The 19,204-nt window shown below is 43.3% G+C and overlaps 1 protein-coding gene across 20 annotated transcripts in view; it reads right to left on the bottom strand.

Moving 5' to 3' along the window:
- Positions 1-5,590: 5,590 nt before the first annotated feature.
- The window catches only part of ARPP21 (cAMP regulated phosphoprotein 21), a 185,008-nt gene continuing 171,394 nt past the window's right edge, over positions 5,591-19,204 (bottom strand). For all 20 annotated transcript variants that reach the window (XM_052692829.1, XM_052692831.1, XM_052692843.1 and 17 more), the window contains 2 exons: positions 7,183-7,334; positions 5,591-6,016 (listed from right to left, as the gene is read on the bottom strand). In XM_052692829.1, coding sequence (XP_052548789.1) covers positions 5,759-6,016; positions 7,183-7,334 — 410 coding nt within the window. In that variant the 3' untranslated portion in view covers positions 5,591-5,758. The remainder of the gene's footprint in view (positions 6,017-7,182; positions 7,335-19,204) is intronic.

The raw sequence follows: 19,204 nt of genomic DNA, 5'->3' as shown, positions 1-19,204 counted from the left end.
GTTGTCTATACGTTCCTTGAGAAAATAAAAAAAGGGGGAAAAAGGGTGCTTTGTTTGTTTTGAAAACTTCTGTTTTAATAAGCATTTTATTTCTTTTATTTCCCCTCGTCCTTGTATCAGGAGAGATAGTGAGGAGCCTTCTCCTTCCATGACTGGTGAGACATTGCATGAAGAACCACAGAGTGGGGGTTTGTTCTTCTGCCATGCCATGTGCTGGAAAGCAGAATTTTTAGTAATATTATACGCAAATTCTAACACTACAAAACATACAGTGGTATAGCAGTACTTCATGCCGCTCAATGAATGCTGGACCAGCCAACCTTGGGAACACTATGTGACACTGATTATTTAACCATCAGTCCACTGCCACAAAAGCTCATTATATGCAATTTTCAGAGGAACAAGAGGAACCAGCAAGGAAGAGTTAAGCCTTCAGCCAGGCCAGGGGCAGAAATTCAATTAGAAATGGGGATCTTCTGCACTGAGCTCATAGCCACTGCTTGAGAGAACATGGTGATGTTCCACACCAGAAATTGTATGATGAGCTAAGCATGAAGATGGGGGCATTTGTAAAGAATAGTTCCTGGGCTAAGTGTGAGTAGCATATTCCTGAAGTCTAAAGAAATGAGTCTCCTCACATGAGTCAGCATTGTGCCCTGGCAGCCCAAGGGGCCAACCATACCCAGAGGTGATGCGTCAGGCCCACACTGCCAGCCAGGTAAGGGTAGGGGTTGCCCTGCTGTGCTCTGTGCTGTGTGGCCTCACTTCCAGCATTAGGTGCTGGATTAGGCATTGCAATCTGAGAAGGACATAAAGCTGTTAGGAAGCATCCAGAAGAGGGCTAAGAAGATATAAAGCAGAATGAAATATAATGCTTTGGAGTTTGTGTTACTTCTAAGCTAAGAATCTAGAGCTTCATTCTTACAGAAAACCATTACAATGTTTGAACCATTGCTTCTACTTCCTTTTGAGAGACAAAATACAGTCAATCTGAGATGTCACCATTAAGTGAATGAATTAATGAATGAATGACTAAAAAGACGTGACAACTGAAGAGGTTCATTATTCAAACATTTTTGTTTGAATAATTCCAGAAGGTGTATTTCTCAAACGTATTTCCAGATATTATCTATCACCTCTCAATTTAGGTACCTGCAGTGGGTCCCACCTGGGGTGCCGGCCCGTCCCCTGCCTGTGCCCGGTGAGAGCTGCAGGTGCCATTGGGGCAGGACGGGGCTGCCCCTGCACGGCTGCTGCGAGGGATGAGGTGAGGAGGGCCTGAGGAGCTGCCGCTCTGCTGCCTATGGGTGCCGGGGAAGCTCCTGCTGTGCTGGGATGGTTGTAAACCTGTGTCCCGTGTCACATGGAGGAGCAGAAGCGAGCAGCAGGGGCTGCTACTTGGTGGCAGCAGGGAGGGGGCCAGAGGCTGGCACGTTTCCCTGTGTGCTGCTGCAGCAGGTCTGGTGGGGTAGGAGCAGCAATGGTTTGGGTGGTGGCTTTCTTAGGGCGCTTGAGTGGTGGGGCCCTATGGGTGCTGCTGTCTCTGTGCCTTCTTCCTTTGGTGCTGCCAGCAGGCTCCTGTCTCACCCAGCAGCTGCTCCCTGCATGGGCTGGGCACCTTTGGTGCTCCTCAGGTGGCTCTTGTTCAGGAATTCCTGCAGGGCAGGGGCAGCCCCTTGCTGGCAGTGTTCAGGCAGTTCTGGATTATCTCTCTGGAAGTACGGGTGAGAGTAGAAGAATGCAAATACTCCATGGTTTCAGTAGCGTGGCGTCTGCAAGGCAGTAGCTGTGTATTCAGGTGGAGCACTGCGATGTCAGCAGTCTGCCAGAGCTGCTCTGTAGGTCCAACTAGAAAAGGACACCAAGTAGGTCTAGCTGGGTTTGCTCAGCCCAGAGCAGAGGAGCTGAGGAGAGGCCTGATGGCGGCTGCAGCTCCTCACAGGGAGCGGAGGGCAGCGCTGAGCTCTGTGTGACAGCGACAGGGCAGGGAACGGCATGGAGCTGTGCCAGGGGAGGGCCGGGTTGGGGGTTGGTAAAAGGCACTTCACCAGAGCACGGTGGGCATGGAACAGGCTGCCCAGGGCAGTGGTCACAGCCCCAAGCTGCTGGAGTGCAAGAAGCATCTGCTCTCAGACACGGGGTTTGGATTTTGGGCGGTTCTGTGTGGAGCCAGGAGTTGGACTTGGTAATCCTTGTGGGTCCTGAATCAAATTTCTCTTTTAGCATTCAAGCACCCAGTGGTGGTGCCAGCATGTGTTGTCATGCTACAGAGTGGCTAACAGGGCAGAGTGGGATGCCGTCAGCATGCTGCTATCTCCCTGTGCCATTCCTTGCTGCTGGAGTAATTTATGCAGTCTGAGTACAAGAAGCTGTTCACATGGAGTTAAATGGAAACATAATGGAATACAGTTTAAGAAGGAAATCACTGGCTTCTCGTGTAGTACAAAGGGCAAAACAAAAGCAGATGGCATCTGTCTTCTGTTAGGATGTATAGCTCACATGAGTTAGACACATCCAGAAATCTAAGCAGTGTCCTCTGATGCAGTCAACTTAATTCTTTGGGTTTTTTTTTTCAGTGCAAATAAAGAATTTTAAACAAAACAACAACAACAAAAAAAGCCAGTGACAAAATATATACTGGGCCATGGGAGAACTTTCCATCAGCTCCAAAATCTAAAAAAGGAGAAAGCAAAAACGCAGCCACAAAGCAATTCTGCAGCATTTTGGTTGCATTTATATACAAATTGCTTTCTTTTTTTCTCTTCTTCTATCAGTGGCTGAATGCATTTCTAGTTTAATAGCAGAAAGCTGCTAAGCAATCCAGTTCGGAATATTTTCAGTAACAAAAATAAAATTTAGAAAAGCTTAAAAAATAATTTTATGATATAAAAATTGAATTAGAGGTTAACTTTTGTACTTTACTTGATATGGAAGCAGAATTAATTTGTAATTCTTCCATTATAAATTCTTCCAGAGTAAAGCACCTACGTGCCCCACCATGTGAGATGTGTCCCCCAAGTATATGTTACCTTAATAATTAGGACATTTTTCATGGCTGACGGAGATCAAATTTGGTTTCCTCTTATGCCTAAGGAGATTCAAACTCTATGGAGAGTGAGGAAATCATGGGATGTAGGCTGTGTCTGGGTGGTGGCTGTGACCTCTTCCTGAAGCTGCTCCATTTACACAGCAAATTAAAGCTGCCCTTCAGCAGAAAGGTTTCTGGCTCTGCAGGCGGGTGCTCCTGCACGAGGCTGTCTGCATCTTTTATGTGAGTTGTGTGCCACTCACTGAATAAGCAAAGAGAGAATTCACAATAAGAGAGGAGAATTCACAGCATTGGTCATGGATGTGCTGCTTGCCAAAGGGACGTGACCAACACAGTGGCATAAGAAAGTGAGGAAATTGTGTGTTTTAACAGAAGCAACATTCCCAGGCTTAGCTTTTTGACTCCCTTCCCAGTTGCCACCACGTGAATTTACAGCCCATTGATGTAGGATGCTGAGGGGAGGTGGTTTTCAGCAGGCAATTCATTCGGATCTCGTGACGCAGAGGACGATCGATTAGGTTAGAGTAATGCTTTGGAGAAGAAACAAGATCTCAATACAGTGGTTGCTAAGGGGTCTCTTTACTCCAGACACTGCGTACAGTGCTTTGCTTACCCTCCCCACCAGCTCAACCTGCCCTGCCCAAGGTCACTGGTTGTCCCTCCTGCTGGATTCAAGCTCTGACTGGGAAGGACAGCCGTTCATTCCGCAATCACTCATTCAGCAGCAGCAAATCCAATTATGTGTCATTATATGAATGCTAGGAGAGAACCCTCAATGGCGTTTAAAACGTTAAAAAGCAAATAAGCCACGCGACGCTGAGTGTCTGAAATGAGAGTTCTGGGTCACAGGCAAAATTCAAATGTTGTGTCTTGATTTAGAAAAGGAAAAAGAATTCAATCAGTCTGCTCTCCCCAGGCGTTTCACCTCTAATTGAAGAGCGAGTTGTGTTTACCTACCTGCTCTTGTTCTTGACTGTCTCTCAGCAAATGAGTTGTGATTACTCTACATAAAAGTCAGTGTTCCGCTTTTTTACTATCCCGCAGGACTGCATTCCGGTAGAAATCCCACACTCTAAGACAGATACGTTTATCGTATGGAAAAGAAAAATATTTGTTTTAAATGTGGGTTGTAGCTCGTGTGATTCGTGCTCCCACAGTTGAAGTGTTTAAAGGAAATGCTGCTCTTAAGAGAAAAACCAAAGCTGCTTTACATTTGGATTAGCCATGGCCAAAGGCATTGGTGACTACTATCAACATGAGTGTACTTAAAATCCTACTAGGACACATGCTGATTTTACACACAGAAGAATCTCAGGCTTTTTCATGATAGGTGTGCAGAATTCTGGGGTGCACAACTGCAGCCTGTCTTAAAGAACTGATCTGAAAGCTGCTTAAGTGAGAGAAAAAAACACACTTGTCTGGTAAACACATTTGCAACTCAAATGTTCTCATCGCTGAAGCAGTCTGAGGAACTCTATACAGCATTTATGAATGCAGAATAATTGATCAAAACAAGCTGGGAATTTGGGTGAACATGAATGTAATGAGAAACACCGCAAAAACTTTGATAAAAATCTAACTTTCTGGCAAAGCACCATTCCACATGATTTAAGAGCCCGAGCCCCAAACGTATATTTAATCCCCATTACGTGAACGTAACAGATCAGACACATGGGCAGTCATCCTTTTGTTTCAAATGTCCTTATAGCTACAGCAGCAATGACTGGGATGTACTGTGGAAGAAGTGCTGGGTTCTATGGCTGCTGCACCAGTGGCAACTGACCTCCCACAGCCAGTGGAGGAGGTTTGCTGGACATCTGTGCTTTACGTTCAACCTCTTGAACGGGTGTAAGGTAGCGGCTGTAGCAAATCATGTTGGTGACGTCAGTGGAGCTGGGGACTGGAAATGCACAAATTTAGTTTAAGATAATCTGGCACCTCTGAGTGTGTACGCTCGTATTTCTAAGTGGCCTTTGCAGTTATGGTGCTGTATATTAAGACGTTCAGCCTTTTCCCCAAACTCCCACAAACCCACTAAGCATAATTTTCCCCTTAGCCTCACCTAAAACAAGACAATAGAGAACCAAAGGGAAGATCACTCACTCAGAAACAGAGAGGAGACCAAGCAGGTGGTAGAAAGATGACCTTTCTCCATGAGGTCAAATAGCTTTATTGTGATTAAACACTACAATACAGTATATATCCATAAAAAAAACTCTATAGTGTATATAAATTATTCCTTCCATTCAGTAATTCTTGCTTTTTTTTCTTTTTTTTTTTTTTCAACTCCATTACAGCTTTGGTACAATGTGATTTTATTATATTTTTTTAAATACTTTTAGCTTCACAAACTCAACACAAAGTACAAAACTAATCCGAATCAGGGATATTACAATCTACACAGTGGTGTTCAGTGGTAGGAAAAAATCTTACCTCAATGAATTCATGTCACTAGCTAAGCTATAAAGGCATACCTAGCAGACATGACAAAAATATGCACCATTAACCAGCAAACATTTTTTTTTTTCAAAATTTTTATTATTATTTTTTTTTTTTACAGATTTTTCCAGCAGCAAATCACTTGAGCATAGTCAGTACTTATGTCCTCAACTGATCTTGTTGATCTTGTGTTCCTCTTCATTTGAAGGCCATGAGATATTTGTCAAATAATGCACCGCTATCCTCGTATATCCGCGCTAGGCCACAGCGTCAGTACTTGACCTGCCACCCTGCATTGTTAATGCTCGCACAGTTTGTCCTGCAGCTGGCAGAAATAACTGGAACGTTATTGGAGGGGCAGTGTGGGGCAATCAACCGTAGGTTGTTCTGTGGGGCAGGAGGTATGACATTACAGTAAACAGGCATTCCAGTGGCTGTAAGTGTTCCTTGACCTGATTGATTAGGTAGCATGATTGGTTGTTGATATGATTGTTGTGGCAGTCCTTGAGAACCCTGGGTCATTGGCACCTAGGCAGGAGTAGAAAAACAGGTCGAAAAAAGCAGTAATTAGTAAATAAATTCAAGTAGGTCCTGAATATTTGAGTTTTCCTTCTGTCTGAATTTAGGTATACAGCATGCTCAAACAATGTCCTGCTGCTGCTCAGAATGGTTCCAATCCTTGAGGACTTTCTGTTGACTAGAGATGGGTTAAAGCAAAATCACTGTGCTTCTTGGTACCATCAAGTGGCCCTGCCATGATATATGGCTGAGGATGAATTGCCCACACCAGTGCAAATGGAAGACTCGACCCTAATATATTTAGGCCATTGAAAAAGTGCAGGGCTTCAACCTGTTCATTACCTTTAAAACACATCTTCTGTATATTAAATCTGAAGACATAAAGGGAAAAATACACAAGCAATTCCTCCATTTCCATTTGGATTGACGTCGTGTTTTCAGGGAAGCTGATGGAAGAGGTGAATGGATGCTTTATCAGTGCAATCTATGGAAATGGATTAACATCATTGAGTTTCATAACTTTCCAGAGGGATCGCCAGGAAACATAAGCACCAGCCACTTTGTAGGTGGTCTTGTATGCTCTTGTCATAACTCACAGAACCCAGGTATAAGGCAGATGTCTGGCTAACTTATGGCCTTGGTAAAACACAAGTCACATCCTTTCTAACTCCAATAAACGAATCTCTCTCTGGCCACAGCATGTCTCAGAAGGCAGGGTGAGATCCTCTCTCTGAAGACACTGGCAACAGTCTTCACAGATGAGTGACTGTTAACTGGATCAGGCAAAGCCCTTAATTTTATTACAGAAAGCAGTACTGCACTGGCAGGAAAAAAAAAAAGGAAAAGAGAACAGTGTTTCTGTCTCTTATTTCTTCAGTTAATTTTTGGCACAAGAAGTAGTATAATTCCTTCGTGCTTTGTGAAGTTTCACCCGCACTGCAGGCTGTAATAAATAGTTCATTTAATGTATTCCCAATTCACAATGAAAATCGGGAGTACTAAGAATACATAAACAGGAAGCAGAGAAACCCATTTGACTTAAAAGGGCATTTATCTGGAGACCTCCTGCCACATGCTTCCCTAATGAAGTAATAAAGACCATTCCGTGACATGAAAACTTAATTCAATTACACACTCTGCAAAATAAAAAAAGCAGTCCTTGCAGCTTGTGATACCTGATAAGACGACATGGCTGGATACTGCACCATCATGCCTTGCACCTGGTTTCCCTGTTGATTATTCATCAGGCTCTGGCTTTGGGGAGGCTGCTGCATTCCCATGAGGCCCTGGAACCCTTGCTGCTGGTTCGGCAGGACAGGCTGGTAACCTGCAAGAAGAATGCCACCTTCACATATGCTTTTGCTTTTAGGGTCGCAATTAAAACCATTCTCAGTCACGGTGAACATCCTGCAGCCCTGCAGGAGAGGAGAGGCCACCCTGAGTGACATGTGACGTCAAGATGCAATTTAAAGCCCTAGGTAGACACAAGGTGCCACTGGCTGCCAACTTCTTCCTCTGAGGCCAATCCCCATGCATTTCAAGGACACCAGTACTTGGCCATCACCATCTTACCTGGCAGCTTTCCTTCAGGTCGCATTTCTTATCTTCAGATTTGTGCCTCAGAAAGCACCCTCCCTTCCTCTTACCTCCCTTGCAATGCTCCACTAGTATGACGTATACAGAGATGGCTTTATTTAATCAAGAACAGCATCTATATACTCAGCAGCTCCCCTTCGCAAAGTTTTTTGTACAACTGGCACACATACAACGTAAGGGTCATATTCCACCCCACTCATTCCACATTTGGCACAAGAGGAACTCAGAAGTACCTGCCCAGGGATGGAATTTTGGTGCTCCTGCTCCAGGCCCCCGTTGGTCTGCGTTCAAAAGCAGCAGCTTTTGTAGGACTGATTGAGAAATGGGCAAAGCCCAGAAGATCTAGAGGGCAAAGCTGTTAAAGAGGCAGGGGCGTGGATGGGAAACAACGTGACAGCAATGCGACCCAGCCTTGCTGGTAAGAGGTAAGAGTGAGCTTACTGGTGGAGGCTAGTGGTTTCAGATGAAGAATTTTGCAAAAAGAAAAGGTGGAAACAGAAAAGAAGATGTAGAAAGATCCTTGTCCTTGAAAAATACAGCCAGCCAGGGTCATTATGGATCTGTGAATAATTCCTCCTCGAGTCATCTTCGTCCTTTAGCACTCGTATTTTTAACATGTAGCTGTGCAGTGCACTACTAACTCTGTGGCAATGTTTTCATAATAAGCATATTTCAGGCAAAGAAGAATTATCAGAAGCAGCAATGCTGTGTTATTTTTATATGAAAAATGTGTGTTGCGTCTGCTCAATTTATATTCATGAATAAAGTACATGGTTTGATACACTCAATGAATTGGAAATCATCACCTGAGTATTTCTTCATTATGTAACAAAAATAAAGTTACTTATGTCTCTGTTTCTGACAGTCTATTGAGAACTGACAGTTTTCCTTCAAAACCTTTCCTGATGCTTGAGAAATGCTGGGGATCTCTGGGATCTCTGATCATTTTGGGGCATTAAGGATGCCTTTTCCATAGATCTGAATTAATGTCTCCTGTCAGCCAGGCAAAATAATAAAAACAAAAATTAATTCTGCAAGTGATTAACTTGGCTGGAATATAGCGTCAAACGTCTCCCCAATGCATCAGATTATTATACATTCAAATTTGCTCTTTTCCTGCACACAAACACAGAGTCAGCATATTTTTCAGTCACAAAAATTACCAATATCAGAAATGCTGTGACTGAGTTTACAGAAGGCTTATGAAGCAATAATAAAACCGCAAGTCTTCTTCTGCTCCTTTATACCAATTATGGAGACAGAGGGCAGAAAGGACAGAAATAAAAAATTTAGCACTGCTATTCTGATATCTACAGGACTGGAAATTTAAGCAGAGAGGAACTGACAGTGGAAGCCTCAAAAGAGAATTCATTTCACATCAGTGGCATTTGTCAAATCAAGGCGCAGATGCACCGATTACCAATGGACTGATGGTGGACCAGAGACCAAGTGATGCGAATCTGAGGAATGCTACCAAATATTGGACCTGGGCTCTGGACCGTGATGCACTGACATAGGGTAGTGACAGGTGCTCCACAGACAGACAGACACCACTGGGGTCCACATCAGAGCAGCCTTGCTGTCAGCTCTCAATGTAATTGCATTATCATTATTTTAATCAGGCTGCTGCTGATAGTTGTCTCTTCACCTCAGTGTTGTGCTCCGTATTCAACAATTAATTTATTGCCCAGTGCTGACATGGGTATCAACCTGAAACAAGTTATGAAAATGATGAGGTGCCACCTTTATGCTGAACATGTAGGTGTCATTTCACGGGGTTGAGAGAACTTCTACCTGCCAAAATGTACTGACAAAATCCTTCTCTGTATCAGTAAACACTGCTTAGTAGATCACAGTATCATAGAATGGCTTGGGTTGGAAGGGACCTCAAAGATCATCTAGTTCCAAACCCCCTGCCGTGGACTGGGTTGCAAACCACTAGATCAGACAGCTCAGGAACCCATCCAGCCTGGCCCTGAATGCCTCCATGGATGGGGCGTCCACAACTTCTCTGGGCAGTCTGTCCCAGTGCCTCACTGCTCTCTGAGTGAAGAACTTCTTCCTAACATCTAATCTAAGCCTCCCCTCTTTCAGTCTATATCCATTCCCCCTTGTCCTATCACTATCTACCTGTGTACAAAGTCAACCCCCCTCCTGCTTGTAAGATCCTTTTGAGCAGTGGAAGACTGCAATGAGGTCTCCCCTGAGCCTTCTCTTCCCCAAGCTAAACAATCCCAACTCCCTCAACCTTTCATCATAGGAGAGGTGCTCCAGCTGACATTATAACCACTATGCAGTTTAGGTGCAAGAATGCAAAATGTGTTAAAAAGGTTCAAGAGCTGAAGTCTGCCAGGCTGTGGATTGTTATTTTAATGACCCCATTACTCTTTCTTCAGAGTACTTTCTTCAGCCCAGGGGGCACATACACCCCTCATCCATGTCCCAGCACAGAGTCCTCACTGCCCTGCCAGTCAAAGAAGACCTCTTTCCCACTCTCCTGTGCAAGTTATTTACAATGCTCTGACCACCCAGAGGGACCTCAATATAAGCAGAAAAGTACTTCGGATGTACTCTAATGTGCTTCCAATGTGATTAGATGGAAGCAAAGAGATCTTAATGTAAGAATCTGCCTGCACAGTGTCCTGACTATTCTTTGTCTTTAAGGGAAATTGTCACTTCTGTGGTCCAGAAGCAGCTACTGCAGTCTCTTGACCACAGCTCCATTGAATCATGAATTGTGTATGGGATGTTTAAGATTACTGGTTGGCTTCTGTTCCTGCACAAAAGTGAGAGGAAAGAACTGGCACATTACAGCAGTCATTTGTACAAGAAGCTGTTAATACCAGAAAACAGGTGTTCTGAATTTTCCACCTCTGCAACCAAAACTTGGCAGTTCTGACTCTTCATTTCTTATGTTTTCTCACACGGTCCAGAGAAAGAATGGAGATGGGAGAAGTAAGACTCTTCATTCCCGATGGCCTCAATATCTCAGCCTTTCAGCAGTGCTTGTGAAACTCTTATCATTCTAGCAAACCACCCATTTTTTGAAGGCACAGACTATCAGATTGCTGTTTCCCCAACACTATTTACTTTACTTTATTTACATTTACCATGTGTACACACATGGTGGTTTCAATCTGGTGGTTTCAGCTCTCTCATGCTTCTGACACTCATATTTTTCAATGAAATGAAAATACGGTGTTTTCAAAAGGCTCTGGAGGAAAAGCCATGCATTGCTGGGCAGAGATGGGCCTTTTGGGGCTACAAAGGTATGAGGAAATGGGTGAGAACAGGAAATGGCACCATGCTTTCTGCAGTAAGTTTTGTTCATACTTGCTCTTTTGCTCGTTAGCTTTCATACTACATAAAGTGTAATCCTTAAAAGCCTCTTTACTGTCCCCTGAGAACACACATACGTGGGTTATTTTCTAATGGCAGTACACATCAGATGAACCATCCTATTACTGTGAGCTCCTGGGCCTCTTTACTGCAATTATATCATCCTGCTCCATGTTATCTCCGCTACAAAGGAGGATTTTTTAAATCAGGGCAAACATGAGAGACATTGTTAAACAACCAGAGGAACAAATCGTGCACAGAATTTCAATGAATGCCTCAGAGGAAAAACGAGCCTTGGATTGCAGTCTAAATGGAAGAGGCTGACGTATCATCAAGGTAATGCTCTGAACCTTTATAGCCTGCATCACCATGCTGACAGTCATCTAGCTGAGACCTCCCAGAGGGAGAAACACCACATGAAACACCCATAAATGTTTTAATTTCTTAATGAGGCTATGGAGCTTAAAAGAGAAAATGCAGTGGTCTCGCACCCCTGCCAGTACCATCACCCAGAGCTGTAATTATAGCAGGCTGGGTGCTCTGCTAGCCTCAGCACATGTCCTTCGTGAACAGCACATCCACTCCTTTCAGATTTGAAGCATATATTAGCAAGATAGCTTTATACTACGTGCATCAGCATTCCAGGTAAAAAGCAATCAGCACTTTGGACGATGAGAATTTTGCCTGGCACGACTCCCTGAACCGCATATCTTACTCTGCTCTCACCGCTTGTTTCTAACAGTGTCTTGCATTCCAAACTCACCAGATGCAAGCACATAAATTCGCAGTGGTTTTTGAGTGATCTGAAAGCTCATCTGCTTCCTTCAGTGCAGCTCTTCAAGAAGCCAAGCCGTGGTCACCAGCAAACCCAGGACACAACCAAAAGGTGTGCACTTTTGCAACACACTGCAGCAACCTGGCCAAGCCAAGTCCAAAAGGAATTCCAAAGGAAGACCCCAGGAGAGCTCATGGGGCTGGGTACAAGAGTTGGCTGGTAGATGGTTCTTGAGCAGAGTAGAAAATGGCATAATTACATTACACGGCTGGAAGATAAACCTAGAACTCTTCAGATTAGAAATAAAGTGCAAAATTTCAGCACAACCTGTAATTAGGAAGGGTGCAACTGACCTGGAGATGAAGTGCATTTGCTGTCACCTGAAATCTCCAAAATGAGAATGGATGACTTGCTAGGTGGCAGCTTAATAAGAACTTCTGGGAAGAAAGGTGTGATTAAAGCATGCACTGTGTCCAGTACACTTCAGGCACTCAGTTACATGATCCAGACTTCAAAAACTTATGGAAAATGTTAGCCAGTTAGCTCTTGATATTTTTTGAGTCTTAAAATGAAAAGCACTGAACTCCTGTGTGTGACATGGATTCCCATTCCTTCATCTCTATCCTTTGATCCCATACCAGTGTTGCCACCAAGCTGACCCCACATGCAAAGAACTCACATACATAAGGTGACTGCTGAATGAATATTTCTGAGCTACTTCGGGTTGCTTCCCCCCATTGAAGTAATGGCTCCCCAAGTTTTGCAGACTGAATCTGATCAGTACCAATTTCCACAATTTTGCCAGGCTATAATTATCTTTAAATATTAAAATAAGGTATGAGTGGGATGCAGTTTTTGCTGATAATCATAGAAATTTAAAGTTACTAGCCAGAGAAGAAAATCTGGCTTTGTAAAACTACAATTCAGTCATGCCCACAGCAGCAAGTTTTGGCAACTCGCCTGTTTGCCAAATGCTCTGAGTTGGTCCAATCCAATGCACCTGCAAAGCTGGAAGAATGAACAAAAGTGAAGCAAGCAGTTCAGCAAGAGCAAATGCTATCTTAACACTAAGAACCCTTTGATTCTCCAAGAGTCCCTAACTAGTACCTGTAAAATACAAGGAAAGAAAGCAGAGCGAAGGAAGTGGGCACCGCTCTGCCCTTACTTGGGTTCAGGCCAGTTGGCCAAGCCATGGGACATGTGTCTCTCCCCCGTACAACTGAAAGAAGGAATGTGATGCAACAGATTTCAGCCAGCTAGAACAAAACCCTGTGTGCTAGGGGGGGTGTGTTGGTACCTCCTGCCGATGCTCTTTGCCTCACATCTGTATTGCAACCAGATGTTCACCTCCCACACAAATACATAACGACCACCTACAAAACCTCCCCAAACACTGCTGGCTCTGGCGCACTGTGCTCAGCCTGGCTTCTCACATCTGCACTACGTGTTACATTTCCATGGCTGCTGAGGAAATCATTTCATTTTTTCCACTGTGCAGTTGGTCAGTATTTGGCTAGTTTCACACAAGTAGCAAACTGGAAGTCTCACTGAAAACACTGCTGTAAAATTAAGCTGAGCTGGATTTCAGACTGCAGTTTGGAATTCTCCTATAGAAGCCACGCTAATTAACATCTCCCTACTGGTTTGTCATTTTCTGCACCAGTCTGAAGATTTAAACTGCGTCTTGTGCAGCTGGAATCCAAAATACTTTGTACACAGTGTTGTTGCTTCAGCTTGGATCTGAAATCTTATAGATGTGCTGTAAGCTGTATCTGCTGCAGTGAATCAATCCACTCCTACTGTGTCTGCTTTCTCTCTGCACTTCACAAAAACGTGTCTTCACCTAGTAAGACAGTTGGGCTTTGTGCTCCCCTTGAAGGCATCTCAGATAATTTATGGGTGTAAGCTGGATACCATGTGAGCTGGAAGGACAAATACACAGTAGCTTAACACTAAAAATCTATTCTCTTCCCCTCATAACATTAGACCATGCAATTGTTTTGTTTTCATACACGCACAAAGGAAAAACAAGAGCACCTCTGCCTGAAAAGGTGGGGTTATAAAACAGCAGGATTTTGAATTTACTTTCTCAGTACATAATTGCCGCCAGAATTGCAGCTCCCAGGTTCCTAAATTGGCCTTAGCTCTGCTAAGAGCACCTTCCTGCTTCCTGAACCCGATTAACAGAATCACTGCTGGCGAGACCACAGAAAAAGGATCGCATCCAGCTGCATTGTAGAGCTCAGCAAGATGTATGCATCAGAGATAAAAGACTGTTAGACTTTATTATCATAATAGAAGGAAGAAAAGCATTGGTTAGAAGACAGCTTGTTCCCCCTGCTTTTCATCTGGCTTGCAAAAGTCTCTGTTCCACAAAGTCAGCAGTGCAAAACAGAGTGTTTAAGCTCTTTCACTTTCAGAAGAAGAAGAAATAAAATGTGGAACTTGGCTGCAATTTTGCATTATTTCAGAACGACCCATTTGTAGGATTTGGTTGAAACTGCTGATAAAAATACCTGTACACAAAAGAAAATCTGTTGCGCGTAACAACTCTGAAATCCCCCGCTGGGTAGTTATATCCAGCTGGTAGAGCAGAGCCTGTCTCATCTGCTGAAACCTCCCATCCTTGTCTTTGCCATTTATTCTTTTTCGAAAAGCTATGTGAAATCTTGTTTTGCAACCTCAGAGGCTGGAAGAAACCCAAAGCACGGAACATCTGCAGTATGGTTTCATGCACTGCTGCAGACACCACAAACAACAGGGAACTTCCCAGTTGCTAATAGAATGCAAAGATCAGAGGAATAACACATCCCATAGCTAAGCAACCCCCCCAGTACAAACGATTTAGATCAGGGCCTCACAAGTCTATTTTTAACTCTGCCTGTCCTACATAAACTGGAATGAGGTACATTTGTACCAGATCTGAGAGTGCTTTGTGCATAGCCTTTTCTTCCAGAATAGTAACAGTGTAAAACAAATGGCCCTTCTTGCTGGAAGAAGGCCTCCTGGTATGGTGGTCTAGATTATGCCAGTGTGAAATGATGACAGTAACACCGCATACCTGCGACACTTTGAGCTTCTTACATGTCAGCACCAAAGAAACATCCGTTATATTTTCTTTTACCCTTTTTCTAAGAAGCCAGGTTCTAACTGCTGGAGACGAGGAATAGCATCAATTAAAAAAAAAAAACAACAAACATTTATATATGTGTGCTCACTCTCTAATGGAGAATGGTTTCATAAGGCATGCTGAACTGTTGCTTAGACCCTTCCATTCCACTGTTCAAGCAGCTGTCTTTTGGGCATATATGCAAAACCATGGATATCACGACAGATGTTTTATGAATGACTTAAAGATGCATACCTGCCCATGAGTTACTTTTCCAGACCTGAAAAGATTTGTTTTAAAACTCTGCATGTAAAAAAGCCCAGACAGATAAGAGATATGATTAAATATTGTCATTATATACCTAATGAAATCACAGACTGCAACATCTTCTGAGACTAAAATTTTAATTAAGGCAGGCTGGCATTTTGGCTTTTTTCCTCCCCCGTGTTCCAGGGCAACAGCAGGTAAGGTCAAACAAAAAGCTTATGTGATAAAATTGCGTGAGAGCACTCCTAGGAGACCTGGCATTATTAACAAGAACACGAGGAAGGGCACAGTTGAACAGTTCAAAGATAAATGATTGCATTCAGTTTACTTTTCACTATCAGCTGGAGAACCCGAGAGCTGGTTTTTGACAAGGAATGTATGTTAACAAGCATCGAAAGGAGCTAGAAAGGATACAAATACAGGAGATTCAAAGTTAGGGGAACAGTTTAAAATCTTGATCTATTCTTTCACTTCTCTATACAAAGGATTTTTAAATTACAGGGACAGCTGTAAGCACAACTTGCTACTGCTAAGTGGCTTGATGCTGAAAATAAACCTGTTCTGCTGAGAACCTAAAACCATGTTATTACGTGACGCTTTAATCACTTACTTTATTCTTTTTTCAGTTATCCTTCTATTTTATGTTTAAGGCTCTTTAGTTCCTGTTTTTCAGAATCTATCAGAAAAATGGCTCACACTCCTTCTCGAAAATAAATCTGAAGATAAATGGACGGGTGCCTCTATCAGACACGGTGTGCAACTCAAAGCTTCAGCAAGACTCAGAAAAGAAAATCCTATTTTTAAGACAAAACCCTTTTATCTCACTTCAGTAAAAATATAGAGGGAACAGCCAGCTGCAAGCCAAAATAATTGCAACAGAGTAATGCAGGGCTCCATTACAGCAGCATAATTCTGGTGAAGCAGCTGATCCAGAATCCTGGCACTTAGTGCAGCCCGCAGCCTGACTTAAACGCATTAACCCAGACAAAGCATGTGCAGCTGTTTTGGTAATCGGAGGCTTCTGAATTTTACTGGAGACAAAAAAAAAGACCAATAAAAAAAGTCACTCAGCCAGCAAATGACACAGGTGATAGTGAGGAAGAAAGTATTCTATGCTGCTGAACTAAGTACTCAGTCACGTGAAAGGAAAGCCTTTGGGAGATGGATTTGGAGAGGGTTTCCCTTTGGTTAGCATGATAAGCAGAGGCAGATATCCAAAGCCAGCCTGGTGCCTGCAAGGTGGTTACTGGAAGGTCTGGGGAGCAACACTCTGAGAGAGGTGAGGCTCCTCATCCCAGAGCAGCTAAGGCACTGAAGGCATGTGCTAAGAGCTGCTGTCTGGTGCTGGTGGCATCAGGGAGGTCTTGAAGAGCGCTGTGGAAAAGCCAAGTTCAACTTTCCTGCTCTCAGCCCCTGCATGCCAACCCTACTGACATTAATAAGAGTTAACACACTCGTGGGCAGGCCAACAGATCGCTGTGGAGTTTCAGGCTTGCTCTTAAGAGCCCTGCTGTTTAAAAAACAAAGTACATGCAAATCCAGTCAGCGCTCTAACTGCAGTCACAGGTTTGTTACACAGGTGAAGTCTGCTGCACTTCCTCCTCAAAGCACTTTTCAGTTTCAAATGTATAACTTAGGCACAGCAAATAGCTGCTTACAGCTAAGGCCAATGTAAAATTCCCTTCATATTAATAGCTAGATTTCTTTGGCATATGCCATGCTGTAGTTCTTGTTTCACACTGAAGCTGTGAGATGTAGAGGGATGCCCTTGCCAGCAATACGTTACAGAGGGTCTTCCTGTACAATGAGTACATAACATTGCAGTCTGGATTTGCTGCTTTCAGAGATGAGGTGTTTACATATTCTTGCAGAAGAGCTGAACTTGCTTTGAAGCTAACACAGCGAACTGGAAGGAAAAGAAGCATCTCATGAACTATTTTATCACTGTTATTTTCAGGAGGAAGCAAAAAACAAAAGCTTTGACTGAAAACTGCAAGAAAAAAACTGTTCTTCTTTCCACCCAGACGACTGTATTCTGCATAATTTCAGGATGTAACCTCAGTTACAAATGCATTTATTTTTACGCATCAATATTTTTCATATCTTTCTTTTAGTTCAGGGCAGGAATATCAACACAGTAGCTGGTATGAACTTACACTTGGGATACATTCAAACTCCTACCAAAAAAACACTGGCACCAACTTAATTCTTGGTATATACACACACATATGCACATACACATATATATGTATCAGTGGAAATGAACAGATTGAATAGAGGGCTAAAAGCATGTTGAATAGTAGCCCACGTGCTGCAAGCTCTGCAGGTAACCTAATCACTTGCTTTAGTAGGGAGATGCAGGGCATGTGGCAGCTCCAGACTCTGTGATACAGCCATTCAGCACAGGGCTGCCCAGGACAGTTTGTATAATGAAAACAGTTGAGTAGCATCCCTTCAGGTAGACACTGGAGAGATTTGTCCTTATCTGATCATGAATGGTTCCTTCACCCAAGTCAGGTGTCAGTATGATCCCTTTCTTTAATGTGTGGAACGGTCCTGGCTTTTCTAAGGACACCAGGCTCGGAGATGTATTTTCAGCTAAAACCATCTGCAGATATGACTGACAGTGTCCAAGATACAGGAAGATAACAAATGTCCTAGTCACAGACATCATCTGGGCTACTGGAATTGACTGAGCACAGCTAATATCTGTGCTGGTGGTTTGAGCTTTGGAACACAGAGCAGGCTGCAAGCAGCACAGCTCATGAGATGAGCAGTACATTGTATGATATGCCTTGTATGTATGCATTTCTGTGGTTCTGTTCTCTTATACTAAGCTATTTCTGCCCATAGTCTAACAATTATTTGCAACTGCCTAACCTCTGCTTTTGTTAGCAAGATCTGTGTAGGATGGGACTGCCAGCCACCCAAATAGTATGAGGTATGACCCCAAACACAAAACCAACAGGAATAGATCTGAAAAAGGTCTAATACATCCATGCAAGCTGCTAGCACACAAATTTAATCAATTTCGGCACGTTAATTCCTGTATTACATCAGTCTGATTTTCTGGATTGCCTCCAAGTAAGCAAATTGCCCATTTCCTAATCAACAACATTGTATTAGTATTGGTGAAATATCTACAAACATAAGCCAAGGGTGAACTTCCACTATGCCAGCTATGCAAACTTCAAGGAATCGCTGCAGTCTCTGCACTGAAGATTGTTTGCTCTTGAATAGACAAGGCAGCTAGAGACTGAAATCTGAAATCCCAGGAGAACTGCACTAAGCTCTCCTGGAAAACACATCAGGAAATCCCAGTACACTCAAATGCTTTAACAAGCACAAGTGCTTACAGCTGCAATCAGGTACTGCTGATCCCCACTGCTTCTGCGCACACGTTCAGGTTAATGCATCGCACCACTGAGCATGAGGAGCTGTTTGTTTACCTCTACCATAAGGGCACAGCAAGTTGTGGGCTGCGTCCCCCAGCTAGATGCGAACAGATGCAAGGATGATACTGAAGCCAACACAACTTTGATGGAGCATATGTTAGCCCATATGGGTCCAACTGCAAAGATTGCATCTCTTCTGAGTGCACTCAGGCAGAACGTAATCCAAAGACTACCGAGGTTAGCAATCAACTTTAACTGACTTTCACTGCCCTGGGAGCACTCACCTGCAACATGGTGATTACTCTGGCCCCTGTACAGCAGATCCCTTCAGCATTTAAACTTCTAAACATGCAAGCAGATTTCTTGATTTCAGAGCAATGATTTACAGGCTGGACTGACGCCAGGGAACTCAGCTTCTTGATGGAGGAAATCTCCAATATGAGATACTGGGATTCACAGTATATTACTCACAGTATAGCATCAGCATCTTTTAAAAAGCTTCTGAGAAACTTGACCAGACAGGTGCAATCAGCAGAAGGAAAAAGAAGCCCCACTGCAATAAATTCAATTCTACAAAATAGCATTGGCTATGTACCAAGAGATACTGGCAATTGTAAAATAAATAGCAGCCAGGGAAGAGTAGGGCACGTATGGTACAAGCAGAGTGTTTCCAGACATCCTTACAGTGCAAGCAAACTCCTCTAATTTACTAATTG

The sequence above is a fragment of the Tympanuchus pallidicinctus genome, unplaced genomic scaffold (genome assembly GCF_026119805.1).
Source record: "Tympanuchus pallidicinctus isolate F22 unplaced genomic scaffold, pur_lepc_1.0 scaffold3, whole genome shotgun sequence".
NCBI classification, from domain to species: domain Eukaryota; kingdom Metazoa; phylum Chordata; class Aves; order Galliformes; family Phasianidae; genus Tympanuchus; species Tympanuchus pallidicinctus.
The sequence above is the reverse complement of the archived record's forward strand: the minus strand, read 5'-3'. Positions and strand labels throughout refer to the sequence as shown.